At 42.2% G+C, this 20,017-nt stretch overlaps 1 protein-coding gene across 1 annotated transcript in view; it reads left to right on the top strand.

The window, feature by feature from the left end:
• The window catches only part of LMCD1 (LIM and cysteine rich domains 1), a 52,311-nt gene extending 36,140 nt beyond the window's left edge, over positions 1-16,171 (top strand). Inside the window, exons 4-6 of the mRNA XM_053378121.1 lie at positions 3,919-4,254; positions 12,636-12,851; positions 13,884-16,171. Of these exons, the coding sequence (XP_053234096.1) occupies positions 3,919-4,254; positions 12,636-12,851; positions 13,884-14,042 (711 nt within the window). The 3' untranslated portion in view covers positions 14,043-16,171. The remainder of the gene's footprint in view (positions 1-3,918; positions 4,255-12,635; positions 12,852-13,883) is intronic.
• Positions 16,172-20,017: the final 3,846 nt, after the last annotated feature.

Below are 20,017 nucleotides of genomic sequence, written 5' to 3'. Positions count from 1 at the left end.
CAGCATTCTGTCTGAGAGGAAGAAGACGCCCATGGTAACCCTCAGTGAGGCATGCTGGGTAGCCATTCCCAATTTGGAAGCATTTGCATCCATGTTTGTATGGACCGTTTGTCCAAACAGGGGTAAAGGCCACGAGTTGCCCAAATGTGGATTGGAATGACTGCTGTCGCACCTAATTTATCACTGGTTACAGCATTTCCTTTCTGGGAAGGAAGAAAGGAAGGAAGGAAGGAAGGAAGGACGGACTGCTTGTGTGGTGTTCACCTTGTTCACTGTGCCCTCTAGTTGCTTTAGGGTTTACTTTCATCAACCTCAGCCAGCATAGCCAATGGTGGAATTGTAATCCCAAACAACTAGAAGGGCACCAGTCGGATGGGGAAGGCTGGCATGGACAATGTTGAGCTAGTTGACCGTCTGACTAACATAAAAAACTAACATAGATAACGGTTAACATTTTAGGGCTCATTTTGCTTGTGTAACTGCATTGGGCATATTGTTTAAACATTTGGGGAACAGATCTTCTATTGCAAAGCACTAGTGGGTTATGTTGCATGTTTCAAACAAGCAATACTTTAGCCTGCTGAGGTGTTTAATATACACCCTAACAGTTGTGCTGTTCATTAGGCAAGTGCTGACCAAGGTGGAAATTAATTGAACTCTCCTGAAAGCTGGTCTCTAAAAAAACCCCAGTGAATGGCCAACTTGGCTGCCTATGAACAAGTCACGCTATAAGAGGGGAAATGTCCCTGTCAGAGAATCTCTCTCTTTCCTAAGCTCTGTTCCATAAAGAGATTAACTGCACTGAAAGTTCTCTGCATCCTTTTTGCAAATGTTAATCTTGAATGAGACCAGCCTTTCGTCTCCAGCTATGAATTAAAAGCCAGTGGCTAACTTGATTACCGGTACTTACACATTGCTTTATGTTAGATTCGAAACACAGGTCTCCAAATAAAGTGCAGACTTTTCTCATCTCCCCCCCCCATAGCATTGGACTGTGTGCTTGAGTAATAAAATGAGTTGGCTACTGGCCACTGAACTTGGTGGCCACCCCTTGCCACCAGCTCTCCTGTTTGGCACTCAAAAATGCAGTAGAGATTGCAGGGGGGGGCGGTGTTCAAAGGTGTAAAGTCAGCAAAGTACTGATTTATAAATTAGCTTACTTAGGTTAACTAATGGCTTTACAGAAGGGAAAATGGAAGACCTTCCAGACTGTATACAACCCTGCAAAATTTTTATTTTTGTCCCCCCCCCCAGCACTAAATTAGAATCATTAACATCTCGTCCAAGTGCTGTTTGTGTGCTACATGTGGGTTTATAAGGCATTGCGGCTGGTGGTTAACTGTTAACAAGCTTGCCTTTCCATGGCTTTTAGCCAGCTAAATTTTGGCAACCACTTGAATGTAATCTTTCATAAATAGGAAGCATATCTCCAGGCACATACTTAATATTTGCTAGACACTAGGGATGCCAAAAAGGTTAAGGGAGATTGAAGTTTTGGACTTGTGCCTTTGGTTTTTGTGACACCTGATGTGTGCTGGGGCTCTTTCTTAATCTGTTGTGTTTCTGGGATGTCAATCAAACTTAGGCTGGAGTGGGGCAGAGATGGGGCATCTGTGTCCTACCCTATCTGGCAGGAGCAAGGTATGTTGTCACCAGGCCAAAAGCAGTGAAAAGGAAACCCTGACTGATAGATAGATAGATATTGCATATCTATTCTGAGTGATTCAAGACTAGGCCCAATCCTCCTTACAAGTAATCATCCCAAAATCCTCAGGGGGCCTGTTGTAATGACTTTACGAGACACCTAAAAAGACAAAGTTGCTCATATATTTGCTTAGACCTTGATGCCTCATTTGCAGCAGTGTCTGAGAATGTTAACAGTATCATCTGGTCTGATTTATGGGGTGGGTTACAGTTTCTGTGGTCCAAGGATGTAGACAAGACTTGTGTTCAGGCATTCAGCTGAATACAAATGTTTGCATGAGTCACACCCCAATGTCTCTGCCCATTCAGTTCCTGACCTTCCCCCATGTCTGCAGGCTGATTATATTCCTGTTTGCTTCATAGTCACCTCATGTGACTAGACATCTTGATAAGGCATAACTATGCCCCAGTGACCTCTCCGTTGGACCACTGTAATATGTTATACATGGAGCTGCCTTTTGAAGTTAGTCTAGAAGCTTCAGACCTTTGTCAGAGTAAAACTGCTGGAATTTTGACATGTACAGCATAGTTGCATATTTTGCAAGTGTTCAAAATTTTGTGAACCTCTTTTTTTATCCTCCAGTTGTCTTGTGTGTTTTGTTTTTGGCAATTTAATTGTATAAAATCAGCAATTTTGCTGAAGAACAGTATATAAATACTTGGGGAAATGCTTCAAAAAATATTTGAAAATGTGAAAAACCTTTAACATGATACAGCAAGGATGGAGAACCTGTGGTCTTCTGGATGTTGTTGGGCTTCGACTCCCATCAGCCCCAGCCAGCATTGCCAAAGTCTCAGGAAAAACGGGACTTTAGGCCAGCAAACAACACCTGGGAGGCTGCACATTTCCCTCCCCTGTGACACAGTATCTCTGCTGCATGTTCTGTACATGGGTATTGAATCATGAAAGGATGCTCCTGACTGGACTAAACCTGGCATACAGTTTGGCTGCACAAAACTCACATCAGGTGGCTGTGGTGTGGAAACACTGAGAAAGTCCTTACTGGTTGTCACTGCTGCCATTTGGGATGCAAGCCATAGCAGATGACACAGGTGGTGTTGGTGACATCGTTCACCTGACCTCTCAGCTTTGGGAGTGGTAAGGTGGGGGAGCCAATGCAGTGCTCCTGCCAGCACATTTGCCCACCACTGCCCTCCCCACGACCTTGCCCCTCACACTCTCCCAGTAAGCAGCAGTGACTCTGCAGCCTCCCAACCCCACCTTTGCTACTGTATGCAAGGGAGAAACCCCAAAGATCTGGGTCATCTGCTGTGTTGTGTAGAGAGTGGCTTCCCTAGGGAAATGGTGGACAAAGTCACAGAGACAGACAGCCTTTGGCATTTTCGTTCCTTCTGCCGTCTATATGCCACTTGATGGAGTGGAGATGGAGTGGAGGTGGAGATGAATCAGCGTATGGGGGGAGGTTCAAAAAGTATCTACATGGTGCTTAGAGAATAACTTGCACCTAAATATTAGCAAGACAAAGCAGATGGTGTTGGACTTTCGGAGGAAGAGAGGGGAACTAGCCCCATTGTATATCAGAGGGCGTTGTGTGGAGAGAGTCTCTTCCTTTAAATTTCTGGGAGTTTACCTTCGTGAAGACCTCACTTGGAAAAACAATATAACTCAGGTGGTTAGGAAGGCCCAACAGAGCCTCCATTTTCTCAGGGTCTTGCGAAAGAACAATGTTAAACAACAATTGTTGACCTCCTTCTACCGGTCCACAATAGAAAGTGTCCTCTCATATTGTATCACAGTGTAGTACGTTGGCTTGACAGCCACAGACAGAAAGTCTTTACAGAGGGAAGTGAATACAGCACATGATATCATGGGCTGTCCTCTGAGCCCGCTAGATGACATTGCAAGGGATCGTTGCCTTAGGAGAGCGAGAAAAATTATCAGGGACTATTCACACCCTGGCCAGCACCTCTTTAATTTTCTACCCTCAGGCAGGAGATATAGAAGTATAATCAGTCGTACCAACAGGCTAAAAAACAGTTTCTATCCGTGGGCTGTTAGGCTGCTGAATGGAAAATAATATAGTGCAACTGACTTTGGGGTTTGGTGTGTTGTGCGACAAGCACACAGAGTGCAATGAGATTGAGTGTTTGGGGGGGGGAAGGCTCAGTTAATTTCATTGTACACAGGTTGTACATTGACAATAAAGGTATTCTTATTATCTTGTCGCTGTCTTTTTCTTCCACGTAAATCAGGCTACCCAGTACATGGAACTGATTTCGAAAGAAATGCAGCCAGTGGCTGGTACAGAAGGTGCTTATTATCGTCGCAGGAGGTTGATGAGACAGCTTCCTATTTATGACCAGGATCCTTCCCACTGCCGGGGCCTTTCAGAGAGTGAAATAAAGTTGATGGAGGACTTCGTGAAGAAATACAAAGATGGCGTTCTTGGCGTCGGGGAAGTTGCACTGCCAGGTCATGGAGGAACTGCCAAAGATGATGGGAAGCAACCTGATAAAGGCATTCCTGCGAGTAAAGAAGTTGTTTCTACCAATGGAACCCTGGGTGATGTGCCAAAAGGGCAGGAATTGGTAAGTATGCAAAGGCTTCCCTGGAGGCATATAATCGGGATACATAGTACATGGAGTTGCATAGGAAGGAATGGAGCATATTTCTGTGTTTGGCCAAATGTGGTTTAATGAAAGAAAACAATCTGTCTGCCAGAAGTGCTTAAAACAACTTAAGTGTATTTTTCGGTATAGACTCCCCAGTAATCTTGGAAATCTTAGTCCTTGAGTTCACGAGGCCGTCATGCTCACAAACTTACTAATTTTGGAGCTTTTTCTGAAAAACCTTTGTAACAAACTGGTGGCAATGTCTTTTTAAAAATATTTTTATTTTCCAAGGATTTTTTAAAATGACGACACTTTTGCATTCAATTATACACCAAATTCATTGTGTTTGACTTCCTCCCCCCTTCCTAATTCAATCATTCATTATCTTGCATATAATTATTTTTCCTTTGTAATTTTCAAATCTTAATTATAAATACATTGCCCATATTTAACACATCATAAATGTTACAACAACCCTGCTAATGTTTTAACATACTTACAGTGTTCTTTAACATATTCTATAAATTTTACCCAATCTTGTAAGAATTTCTTCTTGTCTTGTTGCCTGATCCTCATGGTAAGCTTTGCCATTTCGGCATAGTCTATCACAGGCATAGGCAAACTCGGCCCTCCAGGTGTTTTGGGACTACAACTCCCATCATCCCTAACTAACAGGACCAGTGGTCAGGGATGGTGGGAGTTGTAGTCCCAAAACAGCTGGAAGGCCAAGTTTGCCTATGCCTGCTCTATCATCTTGATTATCCATTCTTCCAAACTGGTGGCAATGCCATGGATGTGTGAATTGGGTGAGCTGGTGAGCTGAATAGGTGGAGAGAGGTGGGGGGGGGAGAGACAGATTGAGGAATTGGTTGGGCAGAAGTGGGTTGAGGACTGCCAAAAGGTAGGCTTGGGGAGTGGGATTTGCGGGTATGAGCTCCTTTTTTTCTTTCTTTCTTGCCCAATGCTCTGTAGCAGCAGTGAAACGTACATACAGTGGTACCTCGGGTTACATACGCTTCAGGTTACATATGCTTCAGGTTACAGACTCTGCTAACCCAGAAATAGTGCTTCAGGTTAAGAACTTTGCTTCAGGATAAGAACAGAAATCATGCTCCAGCGGCAGCAGGAGGCCCCATTAGCTAAAGTGGTGCTTCAGGTTAAGAACAGTTCCAGGTTAAGAACGGACCTCCGGAAAGAATTAAGTACTTAACCCGAGGTACCACTGTATTGGCTTTGAAAGGTCCCCATATCTGATAGTGTCTCAGCCTCTGCTCAATTTTTTGCTAGAGCAAGGTTAGGTGGGGGATTGTAGAGGGCAAGCTATCAAAAGGGGGAATATTACAAACAGTGAAAACCCTTTGCAAGTTCATTGCTAGACCACGTTGCAGTGACTCAGTCTGGGAATGATTTTTGTTATCCATTCTAGGGGGGGGGGGGGAAATACACACCACCCTTCCTATCTGAAGGCTAAGACTTCCGCTTAAAGGCATTTGTAAAAACCATCTTGGCAAGGGAGGTTTATTTTGACTGCAAGTTCATCCCTCCAAGTAAATACATACCTGTGGTGTTTATTCTCCAGAAGAATTTAATGCTTTATTTTTTTTCCTTTGGGCACCAGTGGAAAAGCTAAATTCTTTGAGAAGCAATTACAAAAGCTCCATTTGTGCAGATGTCGTGAGACTGCTAAACTATGGGGCTGCTCTGCAAAATTCCATGGAAGGTTCTGACATTCCAAAAAAATGGAACATTTAAGCTTTTGTTTGGATTAGCAAAATGGCACCCGTGTTAAGGGCTGTGGGTGGGTGGTTAGATAGATTGTCCTCAGGCTATTCAATCAACAAGTGTTAGGATGTTGATAAAATCTTGTAGAATTTAAAACAAAGTACAATGCAAAGTGACTGCTTCTCACTTTGGTTTACAACTGCAGGTTCCTGGTGTTCTCTCAAAAAAAGATCTACTTTTTAAAACTTCTTCCATGTTCAAATTGTTTAGAATACATCTCAATACTTGGCAGTAAGCGTACCATCACACTGCTGAAATCCCTGTAATTTTTATCTGATTATCTTGATTTTTTAAAAAATAAATAAATTAGCAATTACACGTCTACTCTATAATTCTCCGGAAAAATTGAATTGTGTGTGATGTGCCAGCACTTTGCTGTGCCAGGCTGCCATTATGAAGCAATAAGTGAGAATCTGCAAAGCCACAAAACATTGTTCACAGACTCGTTTCCTTCAGTGCAATAACAACCCTTTTCTATGACACATTGAGTGTGGTCCCTTTGCACATACAGAGGTTTTGACCCTCCTGTTAAAAAACTTTTTGCTATACACACTTGAATGTTCCCTACTTCTCTGAGAGATGAAGGAAAACCCAGGGATGTGATACAAGTTTGGATGGAGTCTTCCAGCATCTTATATAACATTTGCTGGCATATTTGTAAATAATTAGGTGCAAAATTGTTAATTCTGCATTGGGTTCTCAAAGAAAGAAGCAGTACCCTAAGACTAAATCAGTTTTAGCCATCCCTAGCCCAAACATTTTCAGCCCTCTGCCTAACTCAAATTTAGCAGTGACCTCCCAACTCTAAGGGAGGTCAGGACCAGTGCCAGATTTAAGTATAAGCTAAACAAGCTATAGCTTAGGGCCCCACCCTCTTGCCCTCCCCCCCAAATTATGAGTCTTTGTACACTGTGTTTCTAAAGGAACTTTGTTATTGCCCAATGCCAATGTGTTTGCGTTATTAAGTTTGTTATGAATAAAAAATCATTTTAAGTTAGAGCTTAGTAATTATTTCACTATAAATATAAAGGTAAAGGGACCCCTGACCATTAGGTCCAGTTGTGGCCGACTCTGGGGTTGCAGCGCTCATCTCGCTTTATTGGCCGAGGGAACTGGCATACAGCTTCTGGGTCATGTGACCAGCATGACTAAGCGCTTCTGGCGAACCAGAGCAGCGCACAGAAACGCCGATTACCTTCCTTGCACTTTGACGTGCTTTCGAACTGCTAGGTTGGCAGGAGCAGGGACCGAGCAACAGGAGCTCACCCCGTCGCAGGGATTCGAACCGCCTTAATTGTATTTCAGTTCAACAATTACTTTGATAAAATACATATTTTGTTATGTGCAAATGGCTTTAGATACCTATTAGGCCTATATATTACCATATAGCATATATTCAACACAAAAAACAGCGACAATTTGTTGTTGACAAAGGACAGCTGAACATATAAAGGGCCCCATTACCTTCAGTAGCTTAGGGCCTCATCAAACCTAAATCAGGCCCTGGTCAGGACCTGACCTTGCAAAACTACAGGACAGGTTTCTTAATGCAAACTCTGCCAGCTTGTAAAAAAATACAAAATCCTGCATTTGACAAAGTGAGCTCTGGTCCACAAATATATCTATCAGTCTTTAACGTGACAACATAGCTATGCATCTAATTTTTGCATATCTGCAAAGTATAAGGATTTTTGTGATTTTAAGAATGCAATCGTTAAGGATGCATACTACAGTTTGGATTTTTTTTAAAAAAATCATGTTGCTTGAGTTCCAAGTTAACTGCACTGTTGAGTAAATACTATCTTAGTAAATTAGTCAGATTCACCTGAATGGTTACAGAACATTCTGTGCGCTGGTGGAGAAGTCACTCCTTTGCCCATTTTACCCTGGCTCTGTTGAAAGAAAACGAACTGTGCAAAGAGGACGCAGAAGCATGAAAACCTACAAGCTTTCCATCCACTACTAATCAGAATTCACCTCTGTTCCAGAGCATTATTTGAAGCCAACAGCAGTCAGATAAACACTCGCTGAAAACGTACCCACATTTGTTCAACCACAAGGACTTCAGTTTTCAAGACATTAGAGAACACCAGTATTAGTGCCAAACATTGAAACCATTTGGATGGGGGGGGTGGCGGGACACTGAAGCTTTTTGCTGTTATTCCGTAATTTTGGTGGCTCATGCTTCAAGCATTAAAATCTGAGATAATGGTGAACTAGTACAGTTTATACTGATTTTGGGAGGGGGGGACTTGCCACAGTTCATGGGGAAATTCCTGTTGGACATCTATACACAGTGCCAGATTTACGTATAAGCTAAACAAGCTATAGCTTAGGCCCCCACTCTCTTGGGGGCCCCAAAAAAATTTAAAGGGGAAAAAACTGGATGTACATTTCCAAAATATGATAAAAAACATAATAATATATTTACACCTATTATTATTTCATGTTAAAACAAGTCTCTAGAGACTAGATTATGAGTCTTTGTAAATTGTGTTTCTAAAGGAACTTTTGTTATTGCCAAGTGCCAATGTGTTTGCATTATTAAGTTTGTTATGAATAAAAAATCATTTTAAGTTAGAGCTTAATAATTATTTCACTATTAATATACTTCTTCTTAATTGTATTTCAGTTCAACGATTACTTTGATAAAATACATATTTTGTTATGTGCAAATGGCTTTAGATACCTATTAGGTCCCTATATTACCATATAGCATATATTCAACACAAAAAACAGTGGCAATTTGTTGTTGACAAAGGACAGCTGGACATATAAAGGGCCCCATTACCTTCAGTAGCTTAGGGCCTCATCAAACTTAAATCCGGCCCTGTCTATACAATTAAACCTAGAGCCTAAGCAATCCAAAATTTCTGCCGCTGCAACTACAGAGCAACATCCTTGTAAGATTGCCATACATACGTACCTGGAATTCTGCAGTTGGAAGCAGTGTCCAACAGAAATTGGCAAAACATCCGGGAAAATCCAGGTGTGTGGCAGCCCATGTTGGCGTATTTCACTTTTTGAAATATGGCAAACCTAGTCACTTGCAGGGGACACGGGTGGCGCTGTGGGTTAAACCACAGAGCCTAGGACTTGCCGATCAGATCAGCGGTTCGAATCCCCGCGACAGGGTGAGCTCCCATTGCTCAGTCCCTGCTTCTGCCAACCTAGCAGTTCGAAAGCACATCAAAGTGCAAGTAGATAAATAGGTACTACTCTTGTGGGAAGATAAACGCCATTTCTGTGCGCTGCTCTGGTTCACCAGAAGCGGCTTAGTCATGCTGGCCACATGACCCGGAAGCTGTACACCAGCTCCCTCAGCCAATAAAGCGAGATGAGCGCCGCAACCCCAGAGTCGGTCACAACTGGACCTAACAGTCAGGGGTCCCTTTACCTTTACCTTAGTCACCAGCAGCAGCAGCACCAGGAGGAGGAGGAAATTGATGGTGTCCTGATTTCTGCACCAACTCCATACTGGCACTGTGATCATTTCCAATGCTGGCTGTGACAGTGGCCTGAGCAGCCAATGGATGCTCAGCCCCTTCCTCAGCTCATCCCCTTCTTCAGAATGCCCTGTGTCGGGGCTTTCCACCCAACCCCACTAGCAGGGATACTGCAAGCAGGCCTTCCACATGCACACTGAGTGGGCAGAAACAGGGAGTTCTGCAATGGCGAAGTGATGCCTGTGTTACTTGACTGGCAGGAAACTGGCTAAGCTGCCAGAAGCAAGTAGAGGCCTCTTCTCAGTCCAAACCTCTCACAACTCGGTTTAAGTGTCTTCGGACTGAACACACAGTAACTACCGCTTGGAGTCTCGTTTTAAACCTCCCGCATTCAGCAAAGCTCTCCCCGCCAGGGCAAAACATCTCTCCATAGGCCTTCAGTGACGTGGTCAACTTGCATAGCAAGCTCGTAATAAAGGAAGAGGCGAAAGACTGCAGTCTTCAAAGAGTTTAGGGAAATCCATGTACAAGTCTTGGCTTTCCGAGTCCTTTTCTTGAGATTCAGCTTGGGGCTGGAACGCAAATATTCCACTGATGCCAAAGCTTCCCTTCACAGGAAAAGAGTGGTTTGTGTGCTTAAGGGAGGGATTCTGCGGGGAAGCTGTTTTTGTTTTATTTTATTTCAGTGGATATGGAAATGGAAATAAAAAGCTGTCAGTATTAACTAAGGAAATATTCGTTGGCATGCAATGTGATAAGCCACATATTGAAAATAAGTTCTCACCGTGGATACTCATGAGCCGAACAGCAGCCTTTCCTTACGGTTGCAATAGCAGAGACTTAAAAGCAAACAAACTAGCCTTATATCAAAAAGAGGCTTTTTTTTTTTCTTCTGCATGCCTTCTAAGATCAAACTAGAGCACCCTCAGCTCTTAACCATATAATGTTTAATTGTACAGTGGTACCTCGGGTTAAGTACTTAACTCGTTCCAGAGGTCCGTTCTTAACCTGAAACTGTTCTTAACCTGAGGTACCACATTAGCTAATGGGGCCTCCAGCTGCTGCCGCGCCGCCGAAGCGCGATTTCTGTTCTCATCCTGAAGCAAAGTTCTTAACCCGAAGTACTATTTCTGGGTTAGTGGAGTCTGCAACCTGAAGCGTCTGTAACCTGAAGCGTCTGTAACCCAAGGTACCACTGTACTGTTCTTTGAGTGGCTGGGGATAAATAATAAATAATTATATTTGTTTGTTTGTTTGTTTCTTTGTTTTATTGCATGACAGGATGGGGGAAAGTTCATAATGGGCAGAGCAAACCAGACCCTGAATCTGCTATGCTAGAGGGGGTTTCAGTGGGGTAGAAGCTGTCCAGTTCCACCAGCAGGGAAGCTCCATTGGTGAGGGGCACCCCAATGAGTCTGCAGTGAGCAGGCAAAAGCTGCCACCACCAGCGTCCATCTGTCCATCCCTCCAATCAGTAGCCAATAGAAAACTGAAAATGTTGTTTTGCTTCCATGGCTAGCCAGGAGTTAAGATTGCAGCCCAAGACTATAAAAGGCTGAAACAAATAATGTTATAATTTAATAATTTAAGGTGATCGGTAGGATCTGTATTTGAATGTCAATGTTATAGCTTGCTGAATCTTTCCCCTGGAGCCTTCAACCTCTGTCATTAAATAATTATGCAAAGCTAAAGAGAAGGGCGGGGGATGTCTTAGGCCACAGTTATCTTGGGAGGTTCCCATGATCACATAAGCCCTGTTGAACAACAGCCGTACAAGACTTCACAAATGCTGCTAAAAATTACTTGTGAATATTTGCTAGGAAACAGGATTTAAAATCCCAGTAACATTTTATTAAAATAAGAACACGAGAAGAGCTATCTAGTCAAGCATCCTCTTCTCACAGTGGCCAGCCAAGTGCCTGTGGGGAGCATAATATTAACATGAAATTACAATGTTACTTACACACAAAAACAAAAACCCCTTGAATTTTACTTTCGCAGGAAGTAACCATTTTCTTTGCCATGTTGTATAAAGTGCAACTTTTTTCCTAGAATTTGTTTCTATATTCATTTGCCATTTGCACTCATAAATGAGGTGTTATTTTCGCTGCTTTAGCCAAATCTCAAACTTTATTAAGCCACTGTTTCCAGGGAGGGTATATGTAACTTTCCATTTTCAATCCAATAACATTCTTGCAGCTATTAACAAGTAGAAGTTAATAGGTAAATAAGTTACGATAGGTGAAGGAATACTTTCTTTTGTTTGTCCTGGAACTGCTAACATTCATTGGATACCCCTGAGTTCTGGTGCTATGAGAGAAAGAAAAGCTTTCCTCTATCCCCTTTCTCTGGCTGATTTTATACACTTGTATCATGTTTTCTCTAAGCTAAGAAGCCCCAAATGTTGTAAACTTCCCTCAGAGCGGCTCCATCCTGTTTATCATCCCCTTTTCAGAACCTTTTCCAACTCTACAGAATACTGTTTTGATTCATATCCCTACTATTTTTTAAGCAGACTGTCTGCTATATAGCTTGCTATCTGCGTTGTAATCCATCACGAGAGATCACAATTGAATTAATAAAACAAATAAATATTACAAATATGAATCTAATTTCTGAAGATTGTTCTTGCAGTATTTTATTATTTTTAAATGTATTTCTATGATGCCTTAACATGACCCAGAAGAGAGAAAGACTTCATTGTAGTCTACATTTTCCTCAGTTCGGGTTTTTTTGTTTTGCAATTGAGTTACAATTGGAATACTTGCTGAATACCCTTAGGGCATGTCAACACGCTTTGCCCTCCCTCTGTAGCCACGGACCAACGTTGTCCTGTTCTCTTGCCAGTGCTGGTGACAAAGCCATGAAGAGTCTCCATGCAGTGGTGCCGATTGATGTGTTGAGCTACAGCATGCAATAAACTTGCACACTGTGGCTGATGTAAATGCTTCCACTTGGAGGGCCTAAGGCAGGAGATCCTAAAAGCTGGCCCTGGGGTTAAGGTGAATGGGAGCTGGCTGACACTAAGCATGAAATTGTACCTTTGGCTGTGAATTAGTTGAGCAGTGCTTTACTATTCCTTGCAAAAGGGTGGATGAATATTCATTACGGCCTTACTTTCTTCTTCAGTTCTGCGACCTCTGCAAGCAGGTGCTGCCCTCAGAATCCCCTGTGGTATATGCCAGCAGAGCAGGCTATGAGCGCCAGTGGCATCCCGCATGCTTTGTGTGCTGCAAGTGTTCTGAACCGCTTGTGGACCTGATCTACTTCTGGAACAATGGGGCCATCTGGTGTGGGCGTCATTACTGTGAGAGCGTAAAGCCACGCTGTGCGGCCTGTGACGAGGTATGACAGCTGGGGAAATGGAAGTCTCTTCTCCTGCATAGCTCTGAATTTCTCGGCCTATAAGAAACTATCACCTCTGAGGAATTGCGTTTGGCCGAATGCCTCTGCAAAATGAATACTTGCCTCTAGTATATGAGTGCTTTTTGGGTGGGGGGTGGGGATTTTGGTGGATTTGAGGAATAAAAAATGGAACAGGTGAATGGGGGTGGAACCATAACTACTCAAGGAGGAACCTGCTAGTACCAGGTACAGAAATATAGGGAGTGGTGTGCAGCTTTGGAAAAAGTGTGAGTAGAATGACTTCTGCTTCCACAACTGAGCTTTCGTGTCCCACACTGTCCCCAGAGGGTTGGAGGAAACCCTAGAATAGATGTAGGGGTCAGGTGAGGGAAGAGGAGAAGGGGAAAGTCCCATTGCACAGCAGGTCATTCTGCCTGCACAAAGGACTACTAAGCACCATGTTAAATTCAACTCAGTGGTCTGATCTGCCTAACATGGTGAACTAAACTATGACTTACCAGGACCATGTCAACATGCAAGCTCTTGGAGATGATCTCTCAGCCACTCTACTCCTCCCTCATCCTTTTTGCTCCAGGGACTTTTGGATTTGCATTTGCCTTACCTTGTTATCTGAAACTGGGCTGATAGTTAACCTCTCTCCTCACTAACCATGAGCTGTTGTGAAGGTTTGAAATATATTTAAATCACGGAAACCAGAAGCATTTTAAGGTGCTCTTTTTTTGTTCAGTTTTCTTTTAATAAGCAGAGGTTCTATAAAAACCGAAAGCAGAATATAAACATGCCCTACAGCTTTGAATTAGCTAGGCCGAACTACTTCCGTAGTATATGTTGAGAGATATCCTCTTTTGGTGTGTTGCTAAATAGTAATGATGCAAACACTGCTTTGTTTTATATGTGTTTTGGCTTGTCAACTGCTTTCTTTGTGTGTTGCTTCCATAATGAAGCAGTTATAGGACTTGGCTGGCTCTAGGAAGAAAGTGACATGATAAATGGAGTTGTTTACTTCCACAGATAATATTTTCTGAGGACTACCAGCGAGTCGAAGGCCTCACCTGGCACAAGCAACACTTTACCTGCCTGGAGTGCGAGACCTTGCTGACAGGCCAACCATTCATCCTGGATGCAGCCAACCTGCTATGTACAACTTGTAGCAAAAACAAGCATCCTTAGTCGGCATGAAGTTTCTCAAACCAAAGTTTTCATTTTCTGATGCCATCCAGATTTGAATTAATGGGATAAAAACACAGGGAAGGGGGGGACAAGTACAGAAAGTCACTTCATAGTGGCTTTGGACTACTATGGCTATTTACAGTCATGTTATCCTGGGAAATGAGGTGGGAAATGATGACAGGGTAGCAAACACATCGGGGTGAAATCTAGAGAATGGAATGTTCTAGTTCTTTCTAGAGAGATATAAACTAATGTTCTGGAAACCAATGCCCATAATGTTCAATTACTGATTGACTGCATGTTACAATAACTAATCAAGGGTCTCTAGAAACATGCAGAATTCTTAATTTTGCTGTCAGGGCTCACTACCTTTCTTGTTATGAAAGTGTTATAGATCAAAACCACCACACTAACTCCAGCCAAATTAGTGGCTTTAAAGAATGGAACTAAGTGGCAAAACGTATATAACCCTGACGTTCACAAGAACTTTCTCTTCTTTGTTGTAATGACCGACTTCTCAGATGCAAGGGATCTGCTGATTAACTTGTGTTTACAAGTCAAGTGCTGTTAAGATTACTATAGTAAACTGTTTGTCTTCATGTTCGTCAAGATATTGGTGTAATAATGGCTTGTGCAGGGCGATTGGAACAGATGTATATTGCAACTGGCATTCAAATAATTCTAGCTATAGCTATAGCTGTTTTTAAAACAAAATGTGTTTGCCTTACGCTTAGTTTTCAGTGGGCTTTATGGGGATAGATAAATGGTTTGTGTTGGTTGTTACTCTGTCCTGTATATTCTTTTTCTCCCCCCAATTAGTTTGTTACCCAGTTTCATACCTATAAAAATCTGTCACGTGGAGCAGTTCTATTGCGACAGCCAAGAGACAGGAAGGAGTGATGAGTAACTGGTTTGTGCTCAACAGTTTCTTGACTCTCTTAACTCCACTCCTTCTATTTATTTTCATTGAAACTGGAGGATGAGCTCAAATGTTGGCATAAACACACTTGCTCATATGCTTTGGTGACTTAGAAATAATAATGAACCTGGGCATTATGTCAACTCACTTACTATTTGGTCTCAGCTACTGGATCCTATTATAGATATGGAGACCTTGAAGTCCTTCTGAATCTTATTCTGCCTAATGTTTATGATGAGACTCTCATCAGCTTAAACTGTACGATGTTAAGAAAACAGCATGTGATCATGAACATTATCCAATGCACATCCAACAAGATGTGCATTGACTCTTGTGAGAAGAGTACATTGAAACATGTAAAGTCTATCTAGTTCCTAAGTGTTCGTTTGCTTGGGGTTAGCAGCAAGGCCTATATTAGTTGCATGTCTTTATGAAGCTGAAACTTTAACTCCGATTAAGCCCATTTATAACAGATAACCAAGGGAGCCCTCAGAAACTATAGAAACAATTTTGTCATTACTGGTTCTATAAATATTTGGTTTGGTTGACTAGTCCAGCAACAATCGCCAATGTACTGTAAGCATCTGTCGGGATACAGTGAGAGCAGAAGTTACTTGAGGTGAAGAACTGGAAAATAATTTCAATGAATTATTCTGATTTGAGACATAGCACATATTAGATGCTTGTATTTTGCATTCAGACATATAATCAGTGTGGCTGTTTAAAGAATTTATGGAAACTAGGTATGTACAAAGCATAAGCTTATCCAGTAAATTTAGTTTTGGACAACGTTTTTTGGCACCACAGGAGAACTCCATTCGGCCTGTTATATATGCACAGTGAGTTTCTGGGTTGAAAATAAAAACTGCAATCCATTGATGCAACTATGCTGGCGAATCACCACGTTATGACTGAGAAATGTGTTCCATTGTAGTATCTGCAGTTGACACTCCAAGCAATATGTAAATAAGACATAGTGGCTTGTGGAACACAAATACCTGCTCAAGAGCCATTGCAGTGTGTGCCTCTGAACTTGCTTGGGGTGCACTGATTTCAGTAGTGCTTACCTGTGACACCTACCTGTGGCTGTAAATGTAAATGCACCAGTGAATATATTCATTTATTTACCCAGCCCCCCCCCCCAATGTGAGTACTTAAAATCTGGAGCAAAAATAAAATGCACAGCTTGTTTGGCCAATGGTAGCTGATATGGAAATGTATACTTGAACAGCATTTCTTAGCAGGTGGTCACTGGTAAAAGAAGGAAAATCCCCACAATTTTATATATGATTTCACCTGGTATAAAAATAATTACTTTAAAATCAATGCAGCACTCTTAACACTTAAAAAAAATATTATTTTTTTTAAGAAGCCTATTGAAGTGTCAATACAGCTCCAATGCAGACATCTATAGGGATGGTATTTGGGTGTTCAGTCAGTAGAGCCAGCGTGGTGTAGTGGTTAAGAGCGGTAGACTCGTAATCTGGTGAACCGGGTTCGTGTCTCCGCTCCTCCACATGCAGCTGCTGGGTGACCTTGGGCTAGTCACACTTCTCTGAAGTCTCTCGGCCCCACTCACCTCACAGGGTGTTTGTTGTGGGGGAGGAAGGGAAAAGGAGATTGTTAGCTGCTTTGAGACTCCTTAAGGGGAGTGATAAAGCGGGATATCAAATCCAAACTCTTCTTCTACTCTTCTTCTCTTCAGCACACATACACATGCACCAAAAACCTGTGACCTTCCAGATGTTGTTTGATTCTTAGTCCCATCATCATTTTTGACCATTGACAGGGTTGGTTTGGGCTGATGGGAATTGTAGTCAAACAGTATTTCAAAGGCTGCAGATTCCCCATCTCTGCCACAGAGAGATGGTCCATGCGGTACATGGGTCAAAGGAGCAATAGCCTCATCAGAAGCATGCTGGACTTCCTATAATGCTTCAGAATGGATTGTAAAGATGGTGTCCATGGTTTTGTAGCATTCTGCCACGTAGCAGTCTGTGAAGTCAGCTGCATCAAGTGACTGTATGATCAGATTTGCATGTAATCCCATTGGCCCTGCATCACTTGCCACGCCCCCGCAGGTGATGCATCATGCCCCTGGGATGCACGCCAGCCATGCCCACGCCTGTTCTTAGCTCCAGGGGCTGCTGCATGTTGCTCCGCCATTGACCACAGTGCTAAAGAAGTAATCCATTGCATAAGTTTGGCAGGATGTCTTAAGGTGAATCACATAGTTCTGATTGGACAGTCTGGGCAATCGGTTTGACGGGGACAGAATTCACCAAATTCTGACCCCCATACAATCCACCCCCCTTTTTCTTTTAACGGGACTGCAGGTGAAATAGCACTTGGAGAATTATGCCTATCACCTCAGCGCAGGTAGTTTATATGTGTATAGTGTGAATAATAAAGAAATAGTCATGTTCTTTAAGTTGTGGAGCTTAAAATATCTAATACTTCCCCTAACATTAACTGACAAGACATGGAAAAAATGTTTCTAAATGCTTAAATATAAAGTATTCGAAAAAATAAAATGTAAAGAAATGGAAGCCCTTTGAGACGTGTCTTCATCACTGTTGTATCTTGGCCTTTAAGCAACTTAGATGTTTTTTAAAAGTTTTTCCTGAAAGGAATATACTATGCAGAAGGGGCAGAATCAGAAAGGGGAGAAGGATAATGCTGGCAATGCTTTCACTCTCAGATTTGGAAGGCTGGAGTTCAGGTCTTAGCCCTCATCTTGTCACCTCATAGTTGAGAGAGAAGAGAAAGCAATAATAGATGAGCGGCATGTGCTTGAAACTCTGTCTTTTGGTCACATTAGAATGTGGAATTCATTTAGAGTCACCTTTAAATGTGAACTTACCTGCTTTGCTCTTTTCAGAACACTGCCATACTTCGAAATATGCACTTCTCTGAATTTTGGCAGCTCTCCAAGCAAGGAATGCATACAAAAAAATAAATAGACTTGAGGTAAAGTGTGAATAAAAATGAATTCATTAGTGAAAATAATGTTCAAAAATGCATTATTTGGGGGAAAATTGTTTTCCAAAAATATGTATATTAGGTAGAAATTGCATTCAAATGTTGGTGCATTTTCACAAGGGCTATAAAACAAATCCCTAAAAAAACCCTCAAGGCTGCTGTGGAAATGTGGGTAGCTGAACATAAAGCTGGACTAATGAGAAACTGAAACACCAGTGGGGAGATATTGTTGATTCAAGCCAGTAAAGTCAGAGGAATTGGCCACCCTCCAGGTGCCCGGCTTGAATCCTTGTTGACCTCCCTGTCAGCGACTCCCGGCAAGACCAGGGGAGGTCTGCATCGGCGATCCTTCTCAACGTGAAGAAGAACACACCACTTCACCCTTCCCATTCCCAGGGAGGGGAAAGAGACAGACAGAAATGTATTTACATGCTTTTATTCCTGTCTTTCCAGCAGTACAGAGAATCGTGTCTGTACTCTCTCATCACCAACAGCAGAGAGAGAATAACTCCACCCATGTACTTCCAGTACAGGGTCATGTGACACTCTGAGCTAACATCCGGTGCTCAGTGCACAGAATAGACTGTCTTTTGTTCCCACGGTACAGTCCCATAACATTCACATCCTGTTTGGCATTCCAGCCACCTGGAGCTCACTTCTGCATTGCTCCTTTTTCGTAACAGATATGCCCATCCCATGGAAGATGTGAAAAGATGGAGAGAATACATGGAAAGAGATACACTGCTCAAATAGGAGACTCCCTTCCCTCACCTCCATCAGACAGTTGCTGAGGGTTCGTGGTGTACGCAGATCAGTTCTGGGACAAACCCTGTTTTTAATAACATCTCACAGCTGGTTCTCTCTGTGTAGTTATACTTAGATTCAAAGATAAGCAGTTTTATTTTAAATTCTACCACAGAATCACTCTAGGAGTTGTGACGTAAAATACCCAGGCTGTGTATGAATGAGTGAGAGGTGCAAAAATTCTAGCAGACCTGTGTTGGACGCTGCTTCAACTTAGTGAATAAAGTCTCCTTTTCTGTAAAGCAGACATATTTGGTATGTTGCCAGCTATATTCCAAGAGCCGGGCAGAACAAATGCTCTTTATAGTGAAGACAGGAAAAGGCCCTGCAAATTGTTTTCAATCCTCTGAACCTGATTATCCCATTGGGTTCGAAATCCTACTGTTTTTTTTCCTTCTGTGACAATGGAAAATTAAAATTAATGGCCAGTTGTCAGCAACTCTTGTTGATTATTAGTTATATGGTGATGGGAATTCTAAATTACTCAGAAGGTGAGCCTCTAGACTTTTTTTTTAAAAAAAGAAGAGAGTAAACAGCAAGATCTGCACAACAAGGCTACTTACCCATGTGAAGGGGGCTTTCAATTTTCTCTGCTTTTTATGGTCCTCGGGCTACTAAAAAAGAGACCAATATGACTCAACTTACTGGAAATTAGATTCCTCTTAAGCAATGTTGTGTCAAACAGTTGTTATACCACACTTTCCAGGGCATTTCCCCATAACTTTCTTAAGTCTTTTTTACTTATAAAGAAATGTTTTCAAATGAAAATCAAAAGGAGGGACTTCCCTTATATCAAATTAGCAAGTACATCAATCCCAGACACTTGGTAGCCAACCTCACTGCTTTCTGAACTTCAATTAAAGGCCAAGGGACTGCAGAATGCTGGGAAAATGTTGAAGTTAAAACAGACACAAAACCTGCCACCTCACATTAATAAGGAAAACTCCGAGCTGCATCCAGGAAAATGCTAAAGGAATTCTAAAGTAACCTGTGAATGAGGGAGAAAAACAGAAGATTTGTTTGCAGGGCAAGAAAACTGAAGGACAGATTTTGGCATAGCCATAATCTCTGTACTTTGTACTTCACTTACCTGTCTGCTAGCATGTCCTTGCTTTCTGCTTAAGTATTGATGGCTGCTAGTCTTAATGGCTCTCTGCCACCTCCAGGATGAGAGACAGCATGCTTCTGAATAATGGCTGTTGGCGACAATAGGAGAGGATTGCCTCTAGTCTAGCTTGTGAACTGGGCTTCCCAAAGGTATCTGGTTAGT

Source organism: Podarcis raffonei, chromosome 2, assembly GCF_027172205.1.
Source record: "Podarcis raffonei isolate rPodRaf1 chromosome 2, rPodRaf1.pri, whole genome shotgun sequence".
NCBI classification, from domain to species: domain Eukaryota; kingdom Metazoa; phylum Chordata; class Lepidosauria; order Squamata; family Lacertidae; genus Podarcis; species Podarcis raffonei.
The sequence above is the reverse complement of the archived record's forward strand: the minus strand, read 5'-3'. Positions and strand labels throughout refer to the sequence as shown.